Source organism: Sparus aurata, chromosome 2 (assembly GCF_900880675.1).
Source record: "Sparus aurata chromosome 2, fSpaAur1.1, whole genome shotgun sequence".
Taxonomy (NCBI): domain Eukaryota; kingdom Metazoa; phylum Chordata; class Actinopteri; order Spariformes; family Sparidae; genus Sparus; species Sparus aurata.
The window spans coordinates 24,807,408-24,828,483 of NC_044188.1; the positions used below are offsets into that span (position 1 = coordinate 24,807,408).

Below are 21,076 nucleotides of genomic sequence, written 5' to 3' on the forward strand. Positions count from 1 at the left end.
TTCTTTATTCTGACAAAATATGATAAATAATACTCCACTTAGACGTGAAGGTGTACAGTGTTTTTTCTTTTCTTCTTCTTCTTCTCGTGGTTTAATTTAATCAAGGTTTACAGGTATTTTCCTTGTTGCACGTTTGGAGATTTACAGTACTTCAACATCCCAGCCAGGAATTTGCTTTCTCAACCCCGACGACATATTTCTGGGTGTAGTCGAATTTGTAGACTTGCGGTCCGACAAAGAAGTGGATGAAACCTGAGATGAGAAAAAAAAGGAGCAAACAAAGTGAATCATATATTTAGCGTTTCATCGCGTCTAGTTGTCTCCTATGTTTATGTTTTGGATGATGATGATGATGATGATCATCATCATCAACATCTACCTGAACTTGAATATCCACTTCTACTCACAGCAGAAATGAGGGTATATCACATGAGAGGCGGGTGGTGGGTTAATTATACGGCCTTTAATCATATAGGGGAACCACACACTCTGCAAAAAATGCTCTCGGCTGATGTTGCACGTAAATTAACATTCCTGTGCCACTAATAACAATACAACTTGCGAAAGCCCCCCTTAAGCTACAGACAGAAGTACTGCCTGCTGTCGACAAGATTGACTTGAGTAAGATTTAAAGGGGCACTCCGTAGTTTTCGAGAAGAAATTAAAACTCAGAATTTGAATATTTACCATTGCTGAGGTAATAATACAAGCTCAGAAATATTTTTTTTTTTCACAAGTGAATAAACAAGCTTTTTTCTGAGGAAAATAAGGTCCCGAGAAAACAGTTTGAAGCTAGCAAGGTGGCAGGGTCCGCCAAATATAAACAACTTCAGTCATGAAAACAAAGACATTTAGTTTTATAGTTTGTTTAGGCATGAAAATAATATGTCAATGAAGATCTTTCTCTTCTGATTAAAGAAGACAATCTACACACTTCTCCTTTGAGTGAACAATAATCTGTGCCATCATACAGTACAGCAGGTAATAATAGTCACTCTTGCTCACCGTCTTTATACAAAGCTGCATTTATTGTGGTGTTGACTCCGGGAAAGTCCTCGCCGATGTACTTCGGGTAACCAAAATCCATAACCCTTCGATTTTCATTGTAACTGAAAGAGAAAATCGTATAAGCTTTGTTTTTCAGATTCCATGACTCACGATCATCTGTCCTTCTTTCAAAGCTGAGACAAAACATTTGTTCGTGGTCGCTACTGGTCCAGTCACGTCATCGGACCTCAGAGTCCACACTGAGCCCTTTGCTCTCTGTGTGAGGTCCAGATGACAAATGAAATCCTTCAGTCAGATCTGAGTCAACTCTTTTAACGTGCAAGTCGCTCTCAACCAGTGGTTTGTGATTTGTCTCGGTTAGGCCACTACACGTTCATTTAATCTGACACAATGTCAAAACGGTAGTTCATTTAGACTAAAAACAGTACAGTGTAATTGTGTTTAATATGTAGTGCACGTTCACTTCTAAATTGTTCAATAATACATGGAAAGGGACTCTGCAATTTCCTGTCCTCAAAAAGAGAAAATATATATTTGATACAGTGCCAAACATGAGCATTCTAGTACTTGAGAGTGTTGAAATAACCTTAAAAGATTGAAAAGTGCGTCTAAGGAAAAGAAGAAGAAACTAGTGCGATCTAATTTGAGTCACAAGTCTATAAGGGACTAGTTGTCTTAACGGATGTATAAGAACAATGGGGATATTGTTTAACCGATTGGAATCATGTTGCCGTACCTCCAGTAAATATCATGCATGAAGAAGAGGGTTCGTCCTGTTTTCACTATGTGCACTGCTGCATCAACGTCCTGGACCCAGGCTGGAAACCCAAAGTGACTGAGTGCTCGTGGCTTTCCCTTCACAAGAGAGCCTCTCACTGTCCAGAACATGGATTCTGTCGACACACAGGGAGAGAAAAATCACTGGGATTTTATTTGGTCGTTAGCCTTAAGCTTTTTAAGTATGAGGCTGTAGTTACACGTGCAGCATCATCTCTAGACATGCCCCCTGTTGTGGTAATATAAAGGGCAAGAACAGTATTAGTCAGGAGGTGGCTGGGGTTGGATGGATCATTTAGAGGACTTTCCCCAGGAGAACCCCAGTACCCTGTGTGACCAAGTGTAAATGTAAATTATGTAATAGATGTTATGTAAATTATGTGACCAAACTTATGTTAGAAAATTATTTTAACGTGTTTTTTTAAACCTAACCTAACCTTAAGTAGGTTTTGTGCCTAAGCCTAACCAAAACATGCAAACCATGACCACTTTACATCACAAGCAAGAGTTGTAATATGTCAAAATATGTTAAATGTTTGCCAGCAATCTTTATTTTGAAAGTCTAACCACACATTGCATATTAATGATAACCGCAAAAACACGAGGGGTAGGTAGAGTGTCATAGTTCAAAGCTTGAGGCCACGGAACAAGCTGCCATATTTGATGAGTCGTAAGGCGAGAAGAGATGTGGTGGTATCAAGGTAACCTGTGCTGAGTACTAACTTATTGAAGACATTTACCGTGAATGAGATAGGCGGTGGATCTGCGAGGCACCCAGAAGGCAGCATCAATGCTGGTTTCAATCTTAGGCATAAAGTTGGTGATGGGACCCTCTTTGATGTCATATTGCTCATTGTGTTTGATCCAGAGATATCTGGTGAGCAAGAAATAAAGCGTGAAGTGAAAATATGAATTACCAATAACTGTTGGATATAACTGATGATATAATCAGATCTCTTAAAGGTCCAATGTGTACACCCTCCTCTCAGGTTGATGCTAAAAAAGGGAAAAATGCAAAGGTATTGCAGTACAGAGCGTGTTGGTGTTGGTTTTGTTCATTGTATGCTTCTGTAGAAACATGGGCAGACTCCATAGAAAAGGATCCACTGCCTTGATAGATTTAAAAGGGCAGTAGTTCTTTGTTTCAGCAGTAATGAAAACATGGATGTGATTATTATACTTCATTTCCACCCTACCTAAATCATCATCACTGGATCATTAATGCATACTGGGAGAGACTGTATTATAAATGAAATTAGGTATGATTATAAAATGAAGACTATATCCACACCATGTGAATTCATGAATACATACCAAAAAGTAGACAATATTCAGTTATTGTTGAATGGTAAATGCTAAAAACACTTTCACATGGCAAACCATCAACTCCTACGATCAGTCAACAGTATAAGACACAGTTATTTAGTGATACAATATGTCTGACTTTTTTCCGAAGCTAAAATACATCTCTTCATTTATAAAAGTTGTGAATTAAAGGAGCAGCTCAACAAGAAATGAGAATTCAGTCTTTATCTACTCGGAAAAGTAGAATGAAGTTTCATAGTCGAGCTCACACTGACCTCAGACGGGCAAACGCTTTTAGCTCAGCAGCTGCAGCGAAGCTTTAATAAAGTGTAAATAACATCTTTTAAAAGCTGGGGGGACGCGTTTTATGTTTTTTCTTCCGATTGTTCGTTTACATTTTAAAACAAGTCCCCATCTACTTCAGTTGTTTAGGAGAATGCTGTCATCCTTCGAAGCTCAAGACATTTTTGGTTGAGTTTTTCCCTTAATTCACAGCTGGATGGAGAACTGTCATAAAAAAATAAAAATGATAATGATAATAAATATTCATACCTCTCTTTGAAAAAGAAAGTGGCATCCCCAAGAGTGGAGACGGCGTCAAAAGTCAGGTCTGCATCGCATTTGTTCTGCATGAGTCGAGGCACCAGCGATCCCGACACCCAGGGGTTATACTGAGAGCCGTACCTCGAAAAGTAACCTGGGCGACCTCTGACCGGACCTGACACAAAACAGCACACAGGTGCTGCTTAAACCAAAAACTGTACTGTACTTCAACTATTAATCATTTCAAGTGGATATAAATTTACTGTAAAGTGCGTTGATATTCGCTACGTCTTCTCTTGATAATATGTTGGCTGGACGGGAGGATTTGTAGGTCGGATACATCAGGGACTCTGGGTTTGTGGAGTGCTTCAGGCCCAAAGCGTGACCGAATTCATGTGCAGCTACAATGAACAGATTAAAACCTGCAACAGGACGGAGAGAATTCATCCAAATAAATGACAGTCTTGTATGTGTATCTATTGACTTCACTCCTCCTTCAATCCAGCACCTGTTTCTCCTGCTGTCCAGTGCTCATCGTCGTCAAAGTGCGTGTCCCCTCCGACGCCCAAACCTGGGCCGAAAGCGTGAGCCAGTGTGCCTCTGGGTCCATCGAATGGATACAAGTCTCCATGTTCTTCATGATATAAACATGAAAGAGAAACCGCAGAGAAAACAATTTTGTTTCATGCCAGAAGAAAATTACAGGCCTCTGTTCACCTCCCCATAATGAGTCTGTCGAGATCAGCAGCCAGTGTGTGATGACACTGTCTTGTTTAGCACTTAAATGACTACTGAATCAGTTATGATTTGCGTTATACACCAAATATCAGTGAAAGGTGTTTTCACTCTGTGAGCGTGACTCAAGCTGTGCAGCCCACATGTTAATATTGTCCATCCCCGTCCTGTGTGAAGCAAAATGACAGACTCACGATTGGTCAGAAACTCCACCATGATGTCAGCGCTGCGGGTGTGTGACCTGACAAATGTCAGACCGCTGGCTCGGGCCCAAACGCTGAAAGCTGAGTCAACCAGAGAGTCCACAGTGTAGCGGGGTAAATCTCGGGTGTACCTGCCAATGCTGCAACAGCAGTGAACGCATGTCATGTTATTGATTAAAGATCAAGACATAAATCTCATGACTGTGGGGAACCTATTGAAACTGATACATCAGAGAAAAAAGTAGACATCCACGGTCCAACGATGACAAATCATGTACCAGATGGTTAAACAGCCTTTTTTGAAATGCTCTCTACATTGTAAAAACAATGGCAGCAGCTGCTTTTCATATTTTTTCTTTAATTATACATTCGTTCCACATCTAACCCAGCAGGCATGCCTCGAGCAGAACTCGCAGTGAACTGCATGAGGACATTTCAGACGGTGTTACATAAGTTCAGGCATGTATGGTGAACTTGGCACTTTCACAAGCCCACAATAACTCTCAGAGGCAGGAATCCCAAACCAAAATGCTCTGTTAACCATAATGATTTGTGACAGTTGCTATTCTGACTTTCTGCCAAAGGTTTTATTGCCCGCTGGCTCAAAGTGTTTCCCACGTACTGGCGGGGTTTGCAGTTTAGGGACAACCAGACTGGTCTGTATTTTGAAATCGCAGTCTTGGTCAGACATGCCTTTATCGGTCATATACAGTAACAATGTAATTCTACTCCATTAAAAAGTAAAAACGCTGATCATTAAACGCCATTAAAGACCGCATAAATACCTGTAGGTGATGACATTCTTGTTCCATCGTGTCCCCTGGATGAGGCTGAGCTCCTCCACATCTGGAACGCCACACCGAGGGGTACTCATCACCTCCAGGGTGTCTGAGTCCAGAGCACCCGTTGCGTTGAGCCCAAAGAATATCTGCATGTCCTTCACCTTGGAGGTGAAGATGGGCGAGCTCCTCTTTATGCGCCCCATAGGCTCTTCTTGCAGGTTGTAGTATTGTTGAAGGTATTCCTAGGAGTAGATTGGAAAGCAGCATCAGATCGTGTCGCACTGACGAGCCAGGTAGATGAACTGGTCCTGCACCATTCCATCAATGCTGAGGACGAGCTGCTTTTTTTCCGCATGCAGGACGGTAGTGTCCATCTTACTTCGTAGCATCCATCCAATTGCGCATTATCTTGAATCATGATCTCTACAGAAACATACTGATCTACACCAACAGATGGTCAGATTTACAGCATCAACTGCCGATGACACCTTCTCTCCTAACAGCTAAAATCCTTCACAATCAGTTGGATAAAAAAAAACTTTCCAAGCATTCAGTCCCCATGCAAACCATTCCTTCTGAAATAAAACAAGAACACCTCCATGAAAGGACATTAGGGAGAGAGAAACAATGACGGTGCTGAAAGAATCTGCTAAAGCATGCAATATAACAGCCACTCGGACTCCGAGGGCAGTGCAGTGACTTACCTCCGCCCCCCACCCACACAAAAACAAAAGTAAATAAAAACATAATGACAAATTCTCAACACAGGCGAGACCGGAGCCTTGCAGCAACCCTCAAGAGAAACACTTCTAAACTGTCACATTTATGGCATTGTACAGAAGAGAAAAAGTCACATGCAGTCCAGTCTCCAACATTTGCAATGCAGATCATGCAATTATGCACTTACAGTGGCCAGCTTCAAGTCAACCTGTGGTTCTGTGGAAGGAGAAATCTCTCCCACCGGCATAAATGTGGGCGCCGTAAAACACGGTCCGGGCATAAGCAAGACCAAGACGCAGCAGGAGAGCAGCATGACATGCATTTCACAGACGTAACACTACATGAACTGTAGTGGCCTAGTTTAAAAACACCTGGAGATGGAAGTTCTGGTTAATGAGAAAGCCTTTTAAATGGTTATTGTGACTCATACCGCCTGCAAATCCAAAGGGAAGCCTCAGACAGTACTATGGAATTAGGGAGGGGTTTGGAGAGAGCCAAGGACAGCAAAAGAGAAAAGATAGAAATGACATTTCAACATTTTTTTTGTCACGTGACATGTTTTCTCCAATGGCGGATCTAAAAGGATGCAGTGCATGGTTTCAATTTCAACATTTTATTCAAATTCAAATGCAAATTTAGGGCTGGAATGGATTGCCTCAGTAAGGATGAGAGCGATGTGAATTAGACAAAGATGCAAACTTTTCACTGGGAGTTTAAGAGCGCAATGTGCTGACTAACAGAGAATCGCCAACAGGTGGTGAAACTGAAATATGAGGCAACATGCAGCATCGAAAGAGATTATTTCTGCAAGATGCGCTCATTAATGCACAAGTATATTTGGCGTAAGCATGGCGCAAACATGTGGGTCAAAACCCTCTGATATTGAGTCAACGATTCCCTCAGCAGAGCTCCAGTGAAGGAACCTCAAGATTGGTGTAACACAATGAGCTGGGTGGCACTGCTCAGTCCCACGCATTCTGCAAGGGCTCCCGAAATAACCCCATCAAAGACCATTCTCGTACCGTTATAGCAGTAGATGCATGTAAGACCTTTCAATGACAGAGTTCGCTGAAAGGGGGCTGAAATTGCAGGGGTGGATTTAAGGCCTTTCGAAAAAGAAAATGGCCGCCAGCCAGGCCGCCTAGACTGGCAAGGGTGGTGCCGCGGTAAATTCAGGCTACAATTACGGTTGATTGGTCATTGTGGAGGTTTATGGGACCAACAGCATTCCTCTGCGGGGCAACATGAGCAAAGTTTTCCAGAGGACGCCTCGATCTTTTGCAAGAGGACTTGCAAAATTTGTGTCGCTATGGTTTTATGGTCAAAATACAGACGAGGTAATGAAGTCATTTTAGGCAGAGGTGATGACTGAGAGTGGAGCTTGGACCTGCAAGGTTACAAGCTGGGAGAGACAGCTGGGGTAATTAAAATGGTAGAAACAACTCTGTTTTACCCCAAACATACACTTTCAGACTGAGTAGGTGCCAGAGATGTTAGAATGAGTAGCTGAGATGACAAATATTTTTTCCTGAAAAGCATCTTTTTTTAATGTGTTATTATAAGGACAGAGAGTGGCACGGGGGTGCAGTGGTGAGCACATTTGCTTCAGAACAAGAAGCTTTGTGGCGTTTGCATGTTTTCCTCATGTCCGCACGGGTTTTCTCCAGGTACTCCAGCTTCCTTTCACGGTCTAAAGAAACGCAGGTTAATTGATCACTCTAAATGAGCTTGTAGGTGTGAATGTAAATGTGAATGGTTGTTCTCTGTTTCTGCCCTGAGCTGAGTCAGTGACCTGTCCAGGTGTACCTCTCACCCAGTCTCAGGCTCTCAGCTGAGATTGGCTCCAGCCTCCCAAGACCCAAGAAAGGATAAGCAGTCACAGATGACAGATGAATGAACGATAACGATATCTGTGCTTTTCTACTTCAAGACACTGTATATCATCCAATGACTAAAACTGGAACTGAGAGTCAGAATTACGTGACAAAGCTTTTAACGCAATGACAAGTGACTTTACAAATAATGCAGATATTTGTTAAACAATACTCAAACTAGTCCCTTCCCTTTATGGTTACTTCCATAAAGGGAAGTAACACTCAGGAACAGTCGAACCTGACTCCCATCAAACGTGAACATTCATTCTTTCATGTTGCATCAAGTTTCCCCATCACACAGAATCAACACCGTGTTCTGGACGTGACTGCGAGTCTTTGAAAACGCGTCACTCCACTGTCTAGTCTATAGTTCAAATATGCAACATAAATGCAGTTTTGTTTTAAAATGGCACTATCAAATTCACTGTTTGAAACAGACACTGAAACAAATGATGGTGCCTTTAAAGCCGCAATGTGTAGACTTGGAGTTTGGCTTTGGCTCCCCCTGGTGGTACTATCGGATAAAGTAACTGTGGCCGATTGCGCTGCACCTCGAGACTCCGCTCCTACACATCCAAACTGAAATGAGTGGGTGAAATTAACAAAATCTCAACTAGGATTTTATAGGATGACATTATTTCTACAAGAGAAATTTATGACAATAAACTGAAAGAATCCATAATTATATATATATATATATGTGTATATATATATATATATATGTATTGCCATCAATACAAAAGCCACATATCATAAAAAATAATAAACTAATTAACAGTAGTGCTGGTATTTAGGCTTAAAATGTGTTTTTACAGGCTTTTTCGATCTTTCGACGAAAATGTTTGTCCTCTATCTATTTCAGTTTAACCTCTGTTGATCTTTAACACTCCATGAGATGGTGGTAACATAAGTGACGCACAGAGGACCAGAGGGACAACAGCCGTCAGACTGCTGCTCTGGTCTCTGCTGCCCTCCTCTGGTGTCTCTTAAGTACATGTAGTTTCTACATTTTGCTGAATAAGCCTGACCTTAAACCGCAGCAGTCACTGCGGTTTGAATCCTAGCTGTCACTCAGTAATTGGAAATGTTCAGCATTTTAAATTAAGCCCTTTTTATGTATTTTATTGTGAGCTGGCAATGTGTGAAGATGAAATTACAGCTTCAATAGAGTACTGTATGATTTCTCAGTCTGCTGTGTAGTCTAAATCCTCTCTTTACTGAGGGCTGCAGCTGGTTCATATTGTGGCTCACTGAGTTGTCATTATATTACATTATGTTTATTTGGCAGATGCTTTTGTCCAAACAGATGTATGCTACAATACATGTTCCATCTTCTTCCATGGTTGCATAATGCTGTTGCAGGTCCCCAGTCTGTTGCCAACAAATGTGTCATGCAGTATGTCAGGCTGTGGTGTACTGTTTAAAGGTCTGTGCTAATTGTGCCTCAGACCTTTACACCACAAAACGATAACAACAGAAGACACAGGTTGGCTTTTCCTGCTCCTCTACCTTCACAAATATGGTATGCAACTACATGACACAATCAATCAGATTTATTTATAGAGCACTTTTCATACATCGTAATGTAGCACAAAGTGAAAGAATTAAAACAGTAACAATTTCAATACCCCCCCACATACATACGCAAACACATACTCCCACCTACACACACACACGTATCCAGCTACTTAAACACAGTAAGTTAAGTAAAAGAGTGAGTAATAATAAATGAATAAAGGGTAATAAATAAAACAAGGCATTAACAACAGGTATTGCGGAACTGAGGAAACGCTATCATTGATGTATTTCACTGAGGTTAGCCTAAAAGTTAGCCTAAAAAGGAAGGTCTTAAGGTTGCTCTTAAAAGTATCAACATTCTCCATTGTGTCAACTACATGACACAATGTACAGAGTCTCCAAGTTTACATTCTAAGTTAATGGCTAACACGGTACCTAACAAATTAACTAAAAGAGTTCATAACCCACGTTCACTGGGTAGCCATTTCCCGTTCAAGGTGGAAACTTAGGATTTTGCACTGCTGTCTTCCAGGGTAAAAGCTGTATTAATGCAGGGAACCTTACAAATGTGTATATTTTTTTCACTTTCACTTGATCAGCAACTGGAAAGACAACATAAAGTGAAAATCCAGAGGGACATTGAGCCATATTTCAAGGTAAAACAACATATTTGATCCCATTAGCTACTGTTAGACAACAGCTAACGTTAGCATACAACCTTATCCTAGCTAACAAAACCATGGTGTCTTATACAGTGTAAAATGATACGATAGGAAAGGTGCAACTCAAATGTCAACACACATTTATTTAAACGGAGGCGAGATGTCTCACTCTGTTGCTAAAACGGAGTGTTCAAGCAAAAATGACCAAAATGGCAAATTTTACCATGATTTCATGATGATTTTGGAGGTGGATCAAAAGGAGAAAAGTGTCATTTCAGCTCCACAAATCCTGCTGTTTTTTTCTTTTTTTCTTTTACTATAAAGGACATACACATATAAATCCAACAAGTCTGATACATTTAGGCACAGCCGAATAAATGTACAGGCTCTCACTCAGACCATGGCCATACACGTATTCAGTAAACTCACTGACTGAAAGCAACAGATACAGTTTGTGACTTATCTGCTGGAGAAATTAAGGCAAATGATTTATTGAGCAATGGGTCACTGTAAAAACTTTCAAAAAATATTTGATTTAAAATGTGAACTGTAAAATGTTATGATGCTGAAGTTTTTCAAGGTTATTTCAAAACCTTTTTTCTGGGTCAGAATTTCAAATACAACAATTAATCACTGATTTACACGATGAAACGCTGGACACATCGAAGTGAAACTAAAACCAGCATCTTATGTGACAGCATACTGTAGTTCCAGGTAAGAATGAGTCCTCTCCTTTCGTGGAACTGTTTATCACAGTCAGGCCTGTCCTTTTTGAGCACCTCCTGCATCAGCGTTCCTCTACCACAGCAGGGGGGGTTGATTTACCACACTAGGGGTGGGCGATACCATTGAATTTAGCTTCGTTCAGATACCAAGTAATATGAGAACCAGGATCATAAATATCTACACCAGTAACAGTATTTTAAATTGAGTGTGCTATTAATAGGTTATTCACAATCATGTGAATGATCTGACCTGAAGAGGTGATCACTGTGGGCATCCACAAAACAGCTGCAGAGATGCAAATATGAGAGAACTATGAATATTCCCAGGATGTGATCTAACATGTGAGGGATCCAGTTATTTTTCTGTATCCTATTGATGCGACGGTCAAACGAAAACTTCATATTAGTGGTATGGTTACTGTGGGCATGATCCACCCTCCCCTCTGTCACACCACTTCATCCCTGATCAGCCTTATTGCCAGTTCCATGCCAAAATATAATGACGAAGCTGTATAATGAAAGTGAATTCACTGACATGAGTGTCATTCCGGTTGCAAAACCAGTAAAGTAATCCAACACACCAATTCAGAGTAAATGTTCGCAATTTAGGTTTTTGCAAACCCCGGATTTATGTTGTGACAACGCTGTCCTTACGGTCTGGTCAGATTTAGGTACAAAAACCCCTGGGATAGGGTTTGGAAAAGATCATGTTTTGACTATAAATATCTGGTTTGGTCAACACAAAGCATTCTGGACATGTCACGATGTCTCAGTAAAACCGCTCTGTTCTGTCACCACAAATACAGCTAGAAATTGTCCTAAGGTGTCCTTAAAGTATCCAGTGGTGTGGCGCTTACAAATGTTGATATAGAGTCTCCAACTGTGGTCAGTGGCTTGGAAGCCTAGCGGACTTGTACCTTCCACCTCCAGCCAGCTGTATTCCAAGAACTGAGATAACAAAAAATGCAATAACAAAACCTAAGAGGCTTTGGATCGTTGGATTACCAAAGTGTTGATTTATCCTCAAGAGGAGCAAAAAGGGTCTGAACAGGGAATGAAGACAAAAAACAGAGTCATGTGACCAAAGCCTGCAACTGACCCGAAGCCCAGTGGCATCAACCACTTCTTCGTTGTGTCAGAGAAAGGTTGATGCAGGACGGTGAGCGACCAGATGAGTTAGCAACTCTCATTTAATGTTTCATTTGTCATAATTCTCTGTTTCCAAACAGCAGCTCATGATGTCCATCTCAGGACTTGTCTCTTCGTATGACAGGATGTTAGAGGATGTTACTGAGCCTGAAATGTACAAAATCATTCAGTGTTGGAGAGGATAAAAAACCTTTTCCTCCATCTCCTTAGTCGGGCAATAATTCAAGTTTTTACTCCACAAGTGGTAACAATCACCATCTGACAAAAGATGTTTCATCTGTGGGATGAGAATTACAGCATCGTGGGACTGCTAACGTGGCTGAAGACTTATTGTTCCTCTGAGACAAGAAAGAGCGTCTCTTATTGAGAAAAACAATGACAAACAAGCTGACAATGTTGCCTACGACAACACCTGAAATTATTTCCTTATCTCTGTAACAGGGATATCATTGGGTGTACCATACAGTGTGCCATTTGTGTGCTTTATAGGTTTGAGTGCTCAGACCTGCCGCCACAATACAGGTCACAGGGCCCCATTTTTTTTCACAACTCTGTACAGTAACTATCTTTGAATGCAACCGGAGGCGCACAATACAAATCGGGAGTCTGTGCGCTTCGATATTTTTGTGTGTGTTTAGTGTGTATGTCAGTGACACTTTAAAATAACAGCAAAAATCCCCCTTTGCCGCCAACTTCCCCTGGAATGAGTCAGGAGCACTATGTTAGCCACCGTCTAAACAGTGATGTTACTCCAAAAATATTTGTCCCCACAAGATGCTGAGTAGTTTGGATGCAGTGTTTGTTACACATCACACATGATATCACTGACGGGATACAGACGAACGCTACTTTTATTCTGTGATCTGCGTATTTACTCTCATAATATAATACTTACCATACTTTGAATCTTTTTTTCAAGAAATGTATTAAAAGCATCAGAATTTAACTTGAAGTCTCAACAGGCACTGCCACTAGAAATACTGCTCCAGCTGTGGAGCCAGCTGTTTTTAATCTGCATGTGTATGAGGTTTGGTTGTCTCTGACAGCGCAGCGGCCTGACTGCAAGACTTGACGTACTGTCTCATACTTAGAAAAACATTGTCATTAAAGGACATTTCCCAAAACTTTAGGCTGTACAGACTTCTTTGAATGCCTGACTTACTCATAAAGTTTTTTTTGTTTGTTTTTTCTATCCAGAAGTGAATAGATCACATGGTAAACACTGCAATTTTTTGAATGAATTGATTTAAAAAAGTGTAAACTCTTTCAAACGTTTGAATTCCTGTGGTCTTATCTCCTATGAAGAGGTTAAGGAATTCCATTGTTGTGGCAGGAGGAAATAATTATATACCTCTGTTGTCTCGCACTGACAGTGGAAGCAGTAAAAAGCAGCATGTTGCTACCTGCCCTGACTCCAGAGGCCTTCCAGTTACTTTTACAGGTTTATTTGTCCATTGTCATATCCTGAGTCCTGGTACAACAATGCTTTTATTGTCTTTCATAGCCAGACACCATTTGACATCATCACTACTGCAGTGCCAGACACAAGTTTAAATCAGAGCTTCTATCACTTTCTGTGAGAGGGGTTGTTGTTAACCATAAAAACAATCTCCTTCAAGCTTGCGTATGAGACCTAAACCCTCCCCAGTCTAAGCAGTCTACAGCCGTGTTAGCAGCTTTAGAGGCTTTTCTGATGCACAGCAGTAGGTCAAGATGTGCTAATATCATCATGCTAATGTGCTTACATGGAACTGATAACATGCTGACGTTCAGGAGGTATTATGCTCCTTATGCTCACCATCTTAGTTGAACAAGATGGCATGCTTACTCGATAGCTAGCAGTAAACACAACGTACAGCTGAGGTTGATGGGAGTGTCCTCGATATTTCAGCTTCTTGGTTGTGAATAAAAGCGTTGGACAAATTTGTATTGTTTTCAGTGATGGCAAAAACTGTAAAGTTAAGTGAACACATTAAGTAGGATCCATTATCTGGGCACAGGTCAGAGGTATTTCTCTGGATGAGTGAAGATATTGACCTGCCGTCGGCGCCAAATCAAAAGTTAAGGGATCAACAGAGTTGTTGGGATTTATCCTGAGGGTTCCACAGATTGATGCACTAAATTTCATGGTAATCCAATCCAACAAGGTGTACAGATATTTAATAAAAAGCCAAAAAGGTCAGTCAACAAAGTCGACAGTCCACAAAGGTTGTGGAGATGTTTCATTATAACCCAACTGCCAGAGTAAACACTACCTTAGTACGTTTCTGTAAAACCACAGACAAGTTCAAGCTGTAAGTTTCTTAATGTTGCAACGTTACATTTGTTTAGGTGGACATTTATATTTCTCTCTTCTCACAACGATGTGCTCACGCTCTGGTTAGATTAAGGTTTGTTAGGCGGAGGAAAACAACATGGTTTTGCTTAAAATGCCTCTTTTGGTCGCCACAAACACAGCTGGGGATGGTCTGAAAAATATATGGCATGTTTTGTACATATGTCAATATGGTACATAGCCTATGCCACATACAAATTAGTCTGAAGAAGCAATAAATGCTAACATTATATTGTGGCAACTGGGTTGGGTCAAACCTACAGCTTGAAATGTATCATCTAAACAACTGAAATGTTCTATTTATGATTAAACAACCGTCTGGTATATTTGTTTTCTTTGTGTTTCTATGTATGCAAACTGTGCTGCAAAATGCGATTACTCAGCATGTAATATTTAATTGTTTTTGCAGTGCGTCACCAGGGTTTCTACACTGTGATCAAAACTTTTAAAGAAAACAGATCCCCACAATTGACAACACCGGGGTCATTTGCGCATTCAATTAGTCATCGATGTTCTGTGTAATCCTGCTGACTCTGAATCACACACTACTGTAAGGAGTAGTGGGTGACGGGGAAACAGCTAAATTAGAAAGAGCTGCTGTCAATTACGAAACGCATGCAGGACATTTGTTTGAATGAGCTCAATGTCAGTATGAGAGTGCTCACTTTATGTTAAATAAAGTTGTAACTATACATGTTTCTAGTTTAAATGTCAATGCTTCATCATTTATTTATTTATCTATTTGTATTTATGTATTAAATTTGACGTGTGTTTGTTAGTCACATATTCCTAGACGTCTTCGACCAAAAATAACATGACGCAGACTATCATGAGACCCGCTGCAGCATGGAAGAATTCCTGAAATTCCCTACTTTTCATAGTAGCGCATTTACCTTTTTTCCCAACTTTACAAGATAAAGATAATAGGTAATAACTTGTGACATTCTTATTTAAGGAAAACCCAGAGTACCCTCTCCCAAAAGGTCATCTCTTCTAAATCTGCCGACAAGCAAAAGATAAGACGTGTTGGTTCCTGCATTTGAGGGACGAATGAAAGAAAAGTGCGTCATTTTGCCTCATAAGCATTTTCGAGGAATCTATCGGCAAACTCCTTAAGTCATGGCGATTATGGGAAATGGGATATGATTTATCGCAGCACTTTAGGTGGGTTCAAAGGAGTGCACCCAAACCACAGACACTGTACAAGCACATTCCCAACACACAGAGGAGGAAGTGGCGAGGTGCTTTTACATGATTCACTTGGGACCTTTGAAAAAAAAAAAAAAAAAAAAAGTGGACTCAAACAGTATAAATACCCCGTAGAGCTTTGTGACCCCAATGACTGGTTAGGACAACACAGAGACAACAACAATGATAGCTTTGCTGCTGCTGGTGCTGGTCGCTCACTCCTTTGCTCTGCCTGTGCCGACAGGGGACAAAGACGACTGGCTTTTAGCTGAGGTAAGATCTGACGTCCTTTACTCTGACCTAAAGTGACTGCTAGACTGTTACATAGAGTCAGAATGGAGTAATCCGTGGCTATTTTTTATCATAATTGCTATGACTGCCATTCAGCTGTTGTTCTCTCTCAATGAGCAGAAGTACCTCAGAAAGTTCTATGGCCTTCCAGCCGGTCTCCAGGGAAGACAGAGGACATCAGATGCCTTTCAGGACAAGATCAAGGACATGCAGAGATTCTTCAACCTCAAGGTGAGCAGATCTGCTAAGTAGTTTATTAATTCTGCTGATACAAATGAAGAGGGCTTTTGGTGCTCTTGTAAATTTGAATTTGATCTCTTAATTGTTCACAGTTTAAGGGAGAATAGTGAGACAGTCTACAGACCTTCATCGTTGATTTTTGGTTTACATTAAAACTGAGTTGTAGGAAAGAAGTTAAATTGCATCGAGTTGCCTTTATCGCTGCAACATAACTTAGTTAGGAAGTTGCCTTGTTGAGCTCATAGTGCAGGTCAGACAGGTCATTTTAAGCAGCATACAAATAATGAAAATTTCAAGATTTGAAATGTAACATTTCCAAAACGACCAGAACTTCTCTTCTATACTTTGTTGAGTTGTGCACTTACATTATCCTAAATGTTTCCAACAGTGTTTAAACAAACCTGTAATCTTATTAAAGGCGGCGGTGCATCATTTGGATGCCTGTCGCTATAACTTCTGACACAGTCACAGAGTGAACAAGGAAGTCCAAGAAAGAGACTAAACATGACATGATTAAAACTTGAATACATCACCATGTCGGTGAACAAGAGACAACAACAGTAAAGAAGGATGAAGGTTTAACACTGGAGACAACAGCACATATTACCCCACGCTGAAGTCTGTCAGTCAGTTGCCCCTAGTGGTAGAAATGACTTACTGTGCTTTTGTAACACACTGAAAACACAAAGAGACAAAATGTAAGAAAAATATATGTTAAAGAATCCAAGCTTTAGCATTCAAGTTCACCACACGAGTAACATCTTGTTATTGATTGTACCTATGTAACGTTTTCCCTCCACCTCTGTAGGTGACAGGAAATCTGGATGACAACACTCTGGAGGTGATGAAGCAGGCCAGATGTGGCGTCCCAGACATCGGGGAGTACAACCACTTCCCACGACACCTCAAATGGCCAAATAACAATGTCACGTTCAGGTATGTATTATAAAAGCACTTGTGAATATAATGCGAGTTGAACTATTCAGAAAGCGAACACTAAAATCGCCTCTCCCCTGGTGTTTCAGAATAGTCAATTATACACCAGATCTGCAGAAGTCCGATGTGGACAGAGCCATCCGCAATGCACTCAACGTTTGGGCCGACGTCACCCCTCTGACCTTTAAGAAGTTGCACCGGGGCATCGCAGACATCATGATCAGTTTCGGGTCAAAAGGTGCGACAAGCGTTCATCCTGATGCACTGCACAACCTCTGGAAATAGTTTTTCCTACACTGCAGCTGCTTGGCTTTACAGAAAATGTGTTATGCAAGTGCACATTCTGTTCAGGGTGTTTATATCTTGTCTGTTCTTTACTCTGCAGAGCACGGAGACTACAACCCTTTCGACGGGCCTAATGGATTGCTGGCTCACGCCTACCCCCCCGGCCAAGGCATCGGAGGAGACACTCACTTTGATGAGGACGAACACTGGAGCAAAGATTCATCAAGTACCAGTCATGCACAAATGTTCAACAGAATACAATGAACTGCCTCCTAATGATTCGTCTGAGCAGTATTTTGACTGAGCATCTTTTCTTTCCAGCCTACAACTTGTTTATAGTGGCGGCCCATGAGTTGGGCCACGCCCTCGGCATGGGCCATTCCACAGACGCCGGCGCCCTGATGTACCCCGTCTACTCGTACGCTACAGGCTTCCCGCTGGCTGAAGACGACATCGAAGGCATTCAAGCTCTCTACGGTGGGAAAATACACAATCTGTGTTTTTTTCTATGGCACAAAACAGCATCCATTAATGGAAATATTATGTGAACAGTACATTAATGCCAGATGTTCAATCACAGGCCCAAACCCGGACTCAAGGAAAGTGAAGCCCAAACCTGATGCGCCAAACAAATGTGACCCCATGTTGACTTTTGATGCCGTCACAGAGCTCAGAGGGGAAACCATTATCTTCAAAGACAGGTAAAGTAAGAAGCATGGAGGTGCTTAACACGATGCTTAATCATGAAGTCTAGAGCTTGATCACCATTGACTGCACTGGTGACCTTTAACCAGCAGAGGGCATCTGAGGGAAGAGCTGATTATTCTGTGACAATAACAATGTTGTATTGAGATTTTATCATAGTATATTTGAAGATATAAACTCAGATAATAACTCTCACAATACAGGGTTAGAGATAGGGCTGCTGTGATATATTTATACATATTGTAATTTTATCTATTTCTTACTTCATTGTTTTTATTTATTTACCACAATGTTTATTCTCTTGTGTTTTAAAGGGGCAATATGAAATAATTTTAGTGAAACACATTCAAATATAATGTAACATTTTCAACATAATAAAAAGAAAATACCAGTTTTTTACATAATCATGTTGACATATGTTGTTGCAGTGATATTATCTACTGATGTTAGCATGCTAGCAGTGTAAACAATAACGCTCCCCTGGTCCCCAAGTCTGAACCACTAGCTGCACGGCTAACTGAGCTAACTAGCTACAGTTAGCAGCAGTCAGCGGGTGCTGCCTCCCTATTTGTATTGAATATGAATCTTACAGGTGGCCGATTCTTACATATTGCACCTTTAAGCTTTTAGTTATCACACATTGTTCTTTTATTGCTAGTTCAGCATTTTTTTACATCTCAACGCCATTGTAAATGAGGATGCCTCCTTAACGGTTATAATGGTGATAAGTTTCTTCATCTATATATCGCACGTTGTTGCAGATTCTACTGGCGTCTCCATCCTCAGATGCCCGAGCCAGAGCAGACACTGATCAAGTCCACGTGGCCCTCCATCCCCAACAAGGTGGACGCAGCATACGAGAACCCAGAGAAGGATCTCGTCATCATATTCAGTGGTAGGATATACATATATATAGATACTCACTGATGTTATATTTCTTTAATGTTTCTTAGACACTAGATGCAAACTGTGCTCTGTGTTTCAACAGGGATCCGAATGTGGGCTTTGAACGGATACAGCCTCGTGGACGGTTATCCGAAGTACATCCACAAACTTGGACTTCCCAAGAAAATCAGGAAGATAGATGCTGCTGTGCACATCAGCGACACCGGGAAGACTCTACTCTTCACTGATGAGGATTACTGGAGGTACGTGGTGAACAGTCCGCTTGTGTTTCTGTACATACACTAAAATGTGGAAATCCCACATTGCTTTAGAAATTCTGTCTCTCTTTAACAATGTAAACATTTACACATATATGTCCTTCATTTAAATTAAAATAATTATTGCTAATGTTGGGCCTATCAACCTGAATGTCTGTGTTATTTATCTATATATATTTATAACCTGTGTACTTTTGTTATTGCTGCTTAACGCTGTATCGTCATTTGGGATTTCTCTTCTAAATTGGTATGTCTGAGTCTATATATATGGAAAAATACCTGGTTAAGCTTGTTAACTTGTATCATTTGCTTGTACTATTCATACTTTTATTGCGTTTGTCCTCACTGTAGTAAAAAGCAGTTTTTACTGCCTTTTTTTTTTACTGCAGACACACAGCTGGCAATGTTTTTTCATCTCTCTGATGTCTTTTTCTTGCTAGAAATACAAATAAATTAAATTAAATTGAGAAAGTATTACATGTCTGGAAAAAAAACAGATTATTGAGGAACTCTTGAGTCATTCTTGTATGTAATTGTTTTCAACATTGTTTTGCTCTTTTTGTTGTTGTTTTTTTTGCACACAGCTATGATGAAGCAACAAGCACCATGGATACTGGCTACCCACGATCCATTGAGGAAGACTTCCCAGGGATGGATGACGAAATCGATGCTGCTGCCTATCACTATGGTATTGTGAAGCCTCAAATATCACATTTTCAGTGTTTTCAGTGTAGTTTGAGTGTACAAAAGTAGGACTATTTTCCCAGCACCTCCACCAGACTGTTTCCCTAACTGTTATCTCGCTCTGTTTTCTTTCAGGATACTTGTATTTCTTCCACGAACAAATGCAGTACGAGTACAGTTACAGCTCGAGGAAGGTCATTCGCATCATGAGGACCAACTCCATGCTCAACTGCTGAGGAGGGAGTCCGCAACTGTCGGCAACGGCTTCACAACATACACAGAATATGCTCAAACATGCATGTAAGAAATGAGATATATGAAGATGCAGGTCACTGAGTGAGCAGGAAACTGGAGACAAGCAGACGAGTTGAGTTGTAACAGTTAAACAGTTTTTTTTTTTTATATTTACTCGTGCTGGACACCCGTAGGTCTTATGATTTGTCAGACACAGGATGCTGGAAAATTCCTCAGAAATATATTTCCTTAGATTATTTCTATTTATTTTACATCTTTATATTTGTACTTCAAGTTTCACTACTGGCCGCAAGATTCTTAGCAGGTTAAGTGTCTTGTCGGTCTCATTATTTGACCACTTGTCTCCCGAACTTTGGTGTTTCACCGAAGAGGTTAAAAGTTTAATATATTCTGTGTTTGTCCTTCCATTTTTGTAAGTTTTGTGAATTACAATAAAAAGCAAAGAAATCAAAGTCGGTGTGATGATCTTGCTGTTAAAGGGCTCAATATAATGTCATGTTGTCCTATTTAGTGACAACTTGAGGGAATTCCAACATTCAAGACTGCATTTCAAGTTTCATCCTCAACATTGCAGACCTAACGCTGCAAAAATGTTTACATATTGAGTATGCGACAAATAGACAAATACTGCTTTTTCCAAATGTGCTTCAGCACTGAAGATGAAGATATTTTTTATTTTCTCGTAATATTTTTGAACAATTTGGCAAATGATTCATTAAATGATATGCAAGTATGCTATGACACTCAGTCATATGTCAGTTTGATGTGTGTGCACCAGTCAGTCAGTCGCCCAGTGGTGTACACAGGATGTTTGTGGAACAGTGGGGAAAAAAATCAAAAGGGCCCCACATGTGTGCAGGAAGGGGGTGTCAGAAAGTCATGATATGTTAATAGTGAAGAGAGGACAGCATGTGTTGTATGCTGAACGGACCTTAGAGGGCACTTAATCGCCAGAATTGATGTTGGCATTGAACATATGGACAAACCACGGAT

At 40.7% G+C, this 21,076-nt stretch overlaps 2 protein-coding genes across 2 annotated transcripts; one reads left to right on the top strand and one right to left on the bottom strand.

Annotated features, from left to right (window-relative positions):
* Window positions 1-21: 21 nt before the first annotated feature.
* Window positions 22-6,395, bottom strand: mmp20b (matrix metallopeptidase 20b (enamelysin)). Its single transcript, XM_030407216.1, has 10 exons — window positions 6,261-6,395; window positions 5,357-5,595; window positions 4,563-4,711; window positions 4,142-4,267; window positions 3,897-4,055; window positions 3,643-3,808; window positions 2,526-2,659; window positions 1,745-1,901; window positions 1,006-1,109; window positions 22-252 (listed from the first exon to the last, which is right to left on the bottom strand). Exons 1-10 carry the CDS (start codon window positions 6,393-6,395, stop codon window positions 152-154), a joined length of 1,470 nt encoding a protein of 489 aa, XP_030263076.1. The 3' UTR covers window positions 22-151.
* Window positions 6,396-15,674: 9,279 nt separating this feature from the next.
* On the top strand, window positions 15,675-20,535 carry mmp13b (matrix metallopeptidase 13b). Its single transcript, XM_030441987.1, has 11 exons — window positions 15,675-15,797; window positions 15,936-16,046; window positions 16,864-16,991; window positions 17,081-17,229; window positions 17,377-17,502; window positions 17,598-17,753; window positions 17,857-17,977; window positions 18,743-18,876; window positions 18,970-19,129; window positions 19,729-19,832; window positions 19,964-20,535. The coding sequence occupies exons 1-11, from the start codon at window positions 15,708-15,710 to the stop codon at window positions 20,062-20,064; spliced, it is 1,380 nt and encodes a 459-aa protein (XP_030297847.1). The 5' UTR covers window positions 15,675-15,707; the 3' UTR covers window positions 20,065-20,535.
* Window positions 20,536-21,076: the final 541 nt, after the last annotated feature.

What these genes read in the sequence shown, in the direction of transcription:
- mmp20b (XM_030407216.1), bottom strand. Translation starts at nt 6,395, where the DNA reads ATGCATGTCATGCTGCTCTCCTGCTGCGTCTTGGTCTTGCTTATGCCC. An exon ending in CTGGACAGCAGGAGAAACAG is followed by an intron (nt 4,056 to 4,141) that starts GTGCTGGATTGA and finishes GTCCTGTTGCAG; the next exon opens with GTTTTAATCTGTTCATTGTA. An exon ending in ACTTTCTTTTTCAAAGAGAG is followed by an intron (nt 2,660 to 3,642) that starts GTATGAATATTT and finishes CTTGCTCACCAG; the next exon opens with ATATCTCTGGATCAAACACA.
- mmp13b (XM_030441987.1), top strand. Translation starts at nt 15,708, where the DNA reads ATGATAGCTTTGCTGCTGCTGGTGCTGGTCGCTCACTCCTTTGCTCTG. An exon ending in ACGACTGGCTTTTAGCTGAG is followed by an intron (nt 15,798 to 15,935) that starts GTAAGATCTGAC and finishes CTCAATGAGCAG; the next exon opens with AAGTACCTCAGAAAGTTCTA. An exon ending in AGGCATTCAAGCTCTCTACG is followed by an intron (nt 17,754 to 17,856) that starts GTGGGAAAATAC and finishes GTTCAATCACAG; the next exon opens with GCCCAAACCCGGACTCAAGG.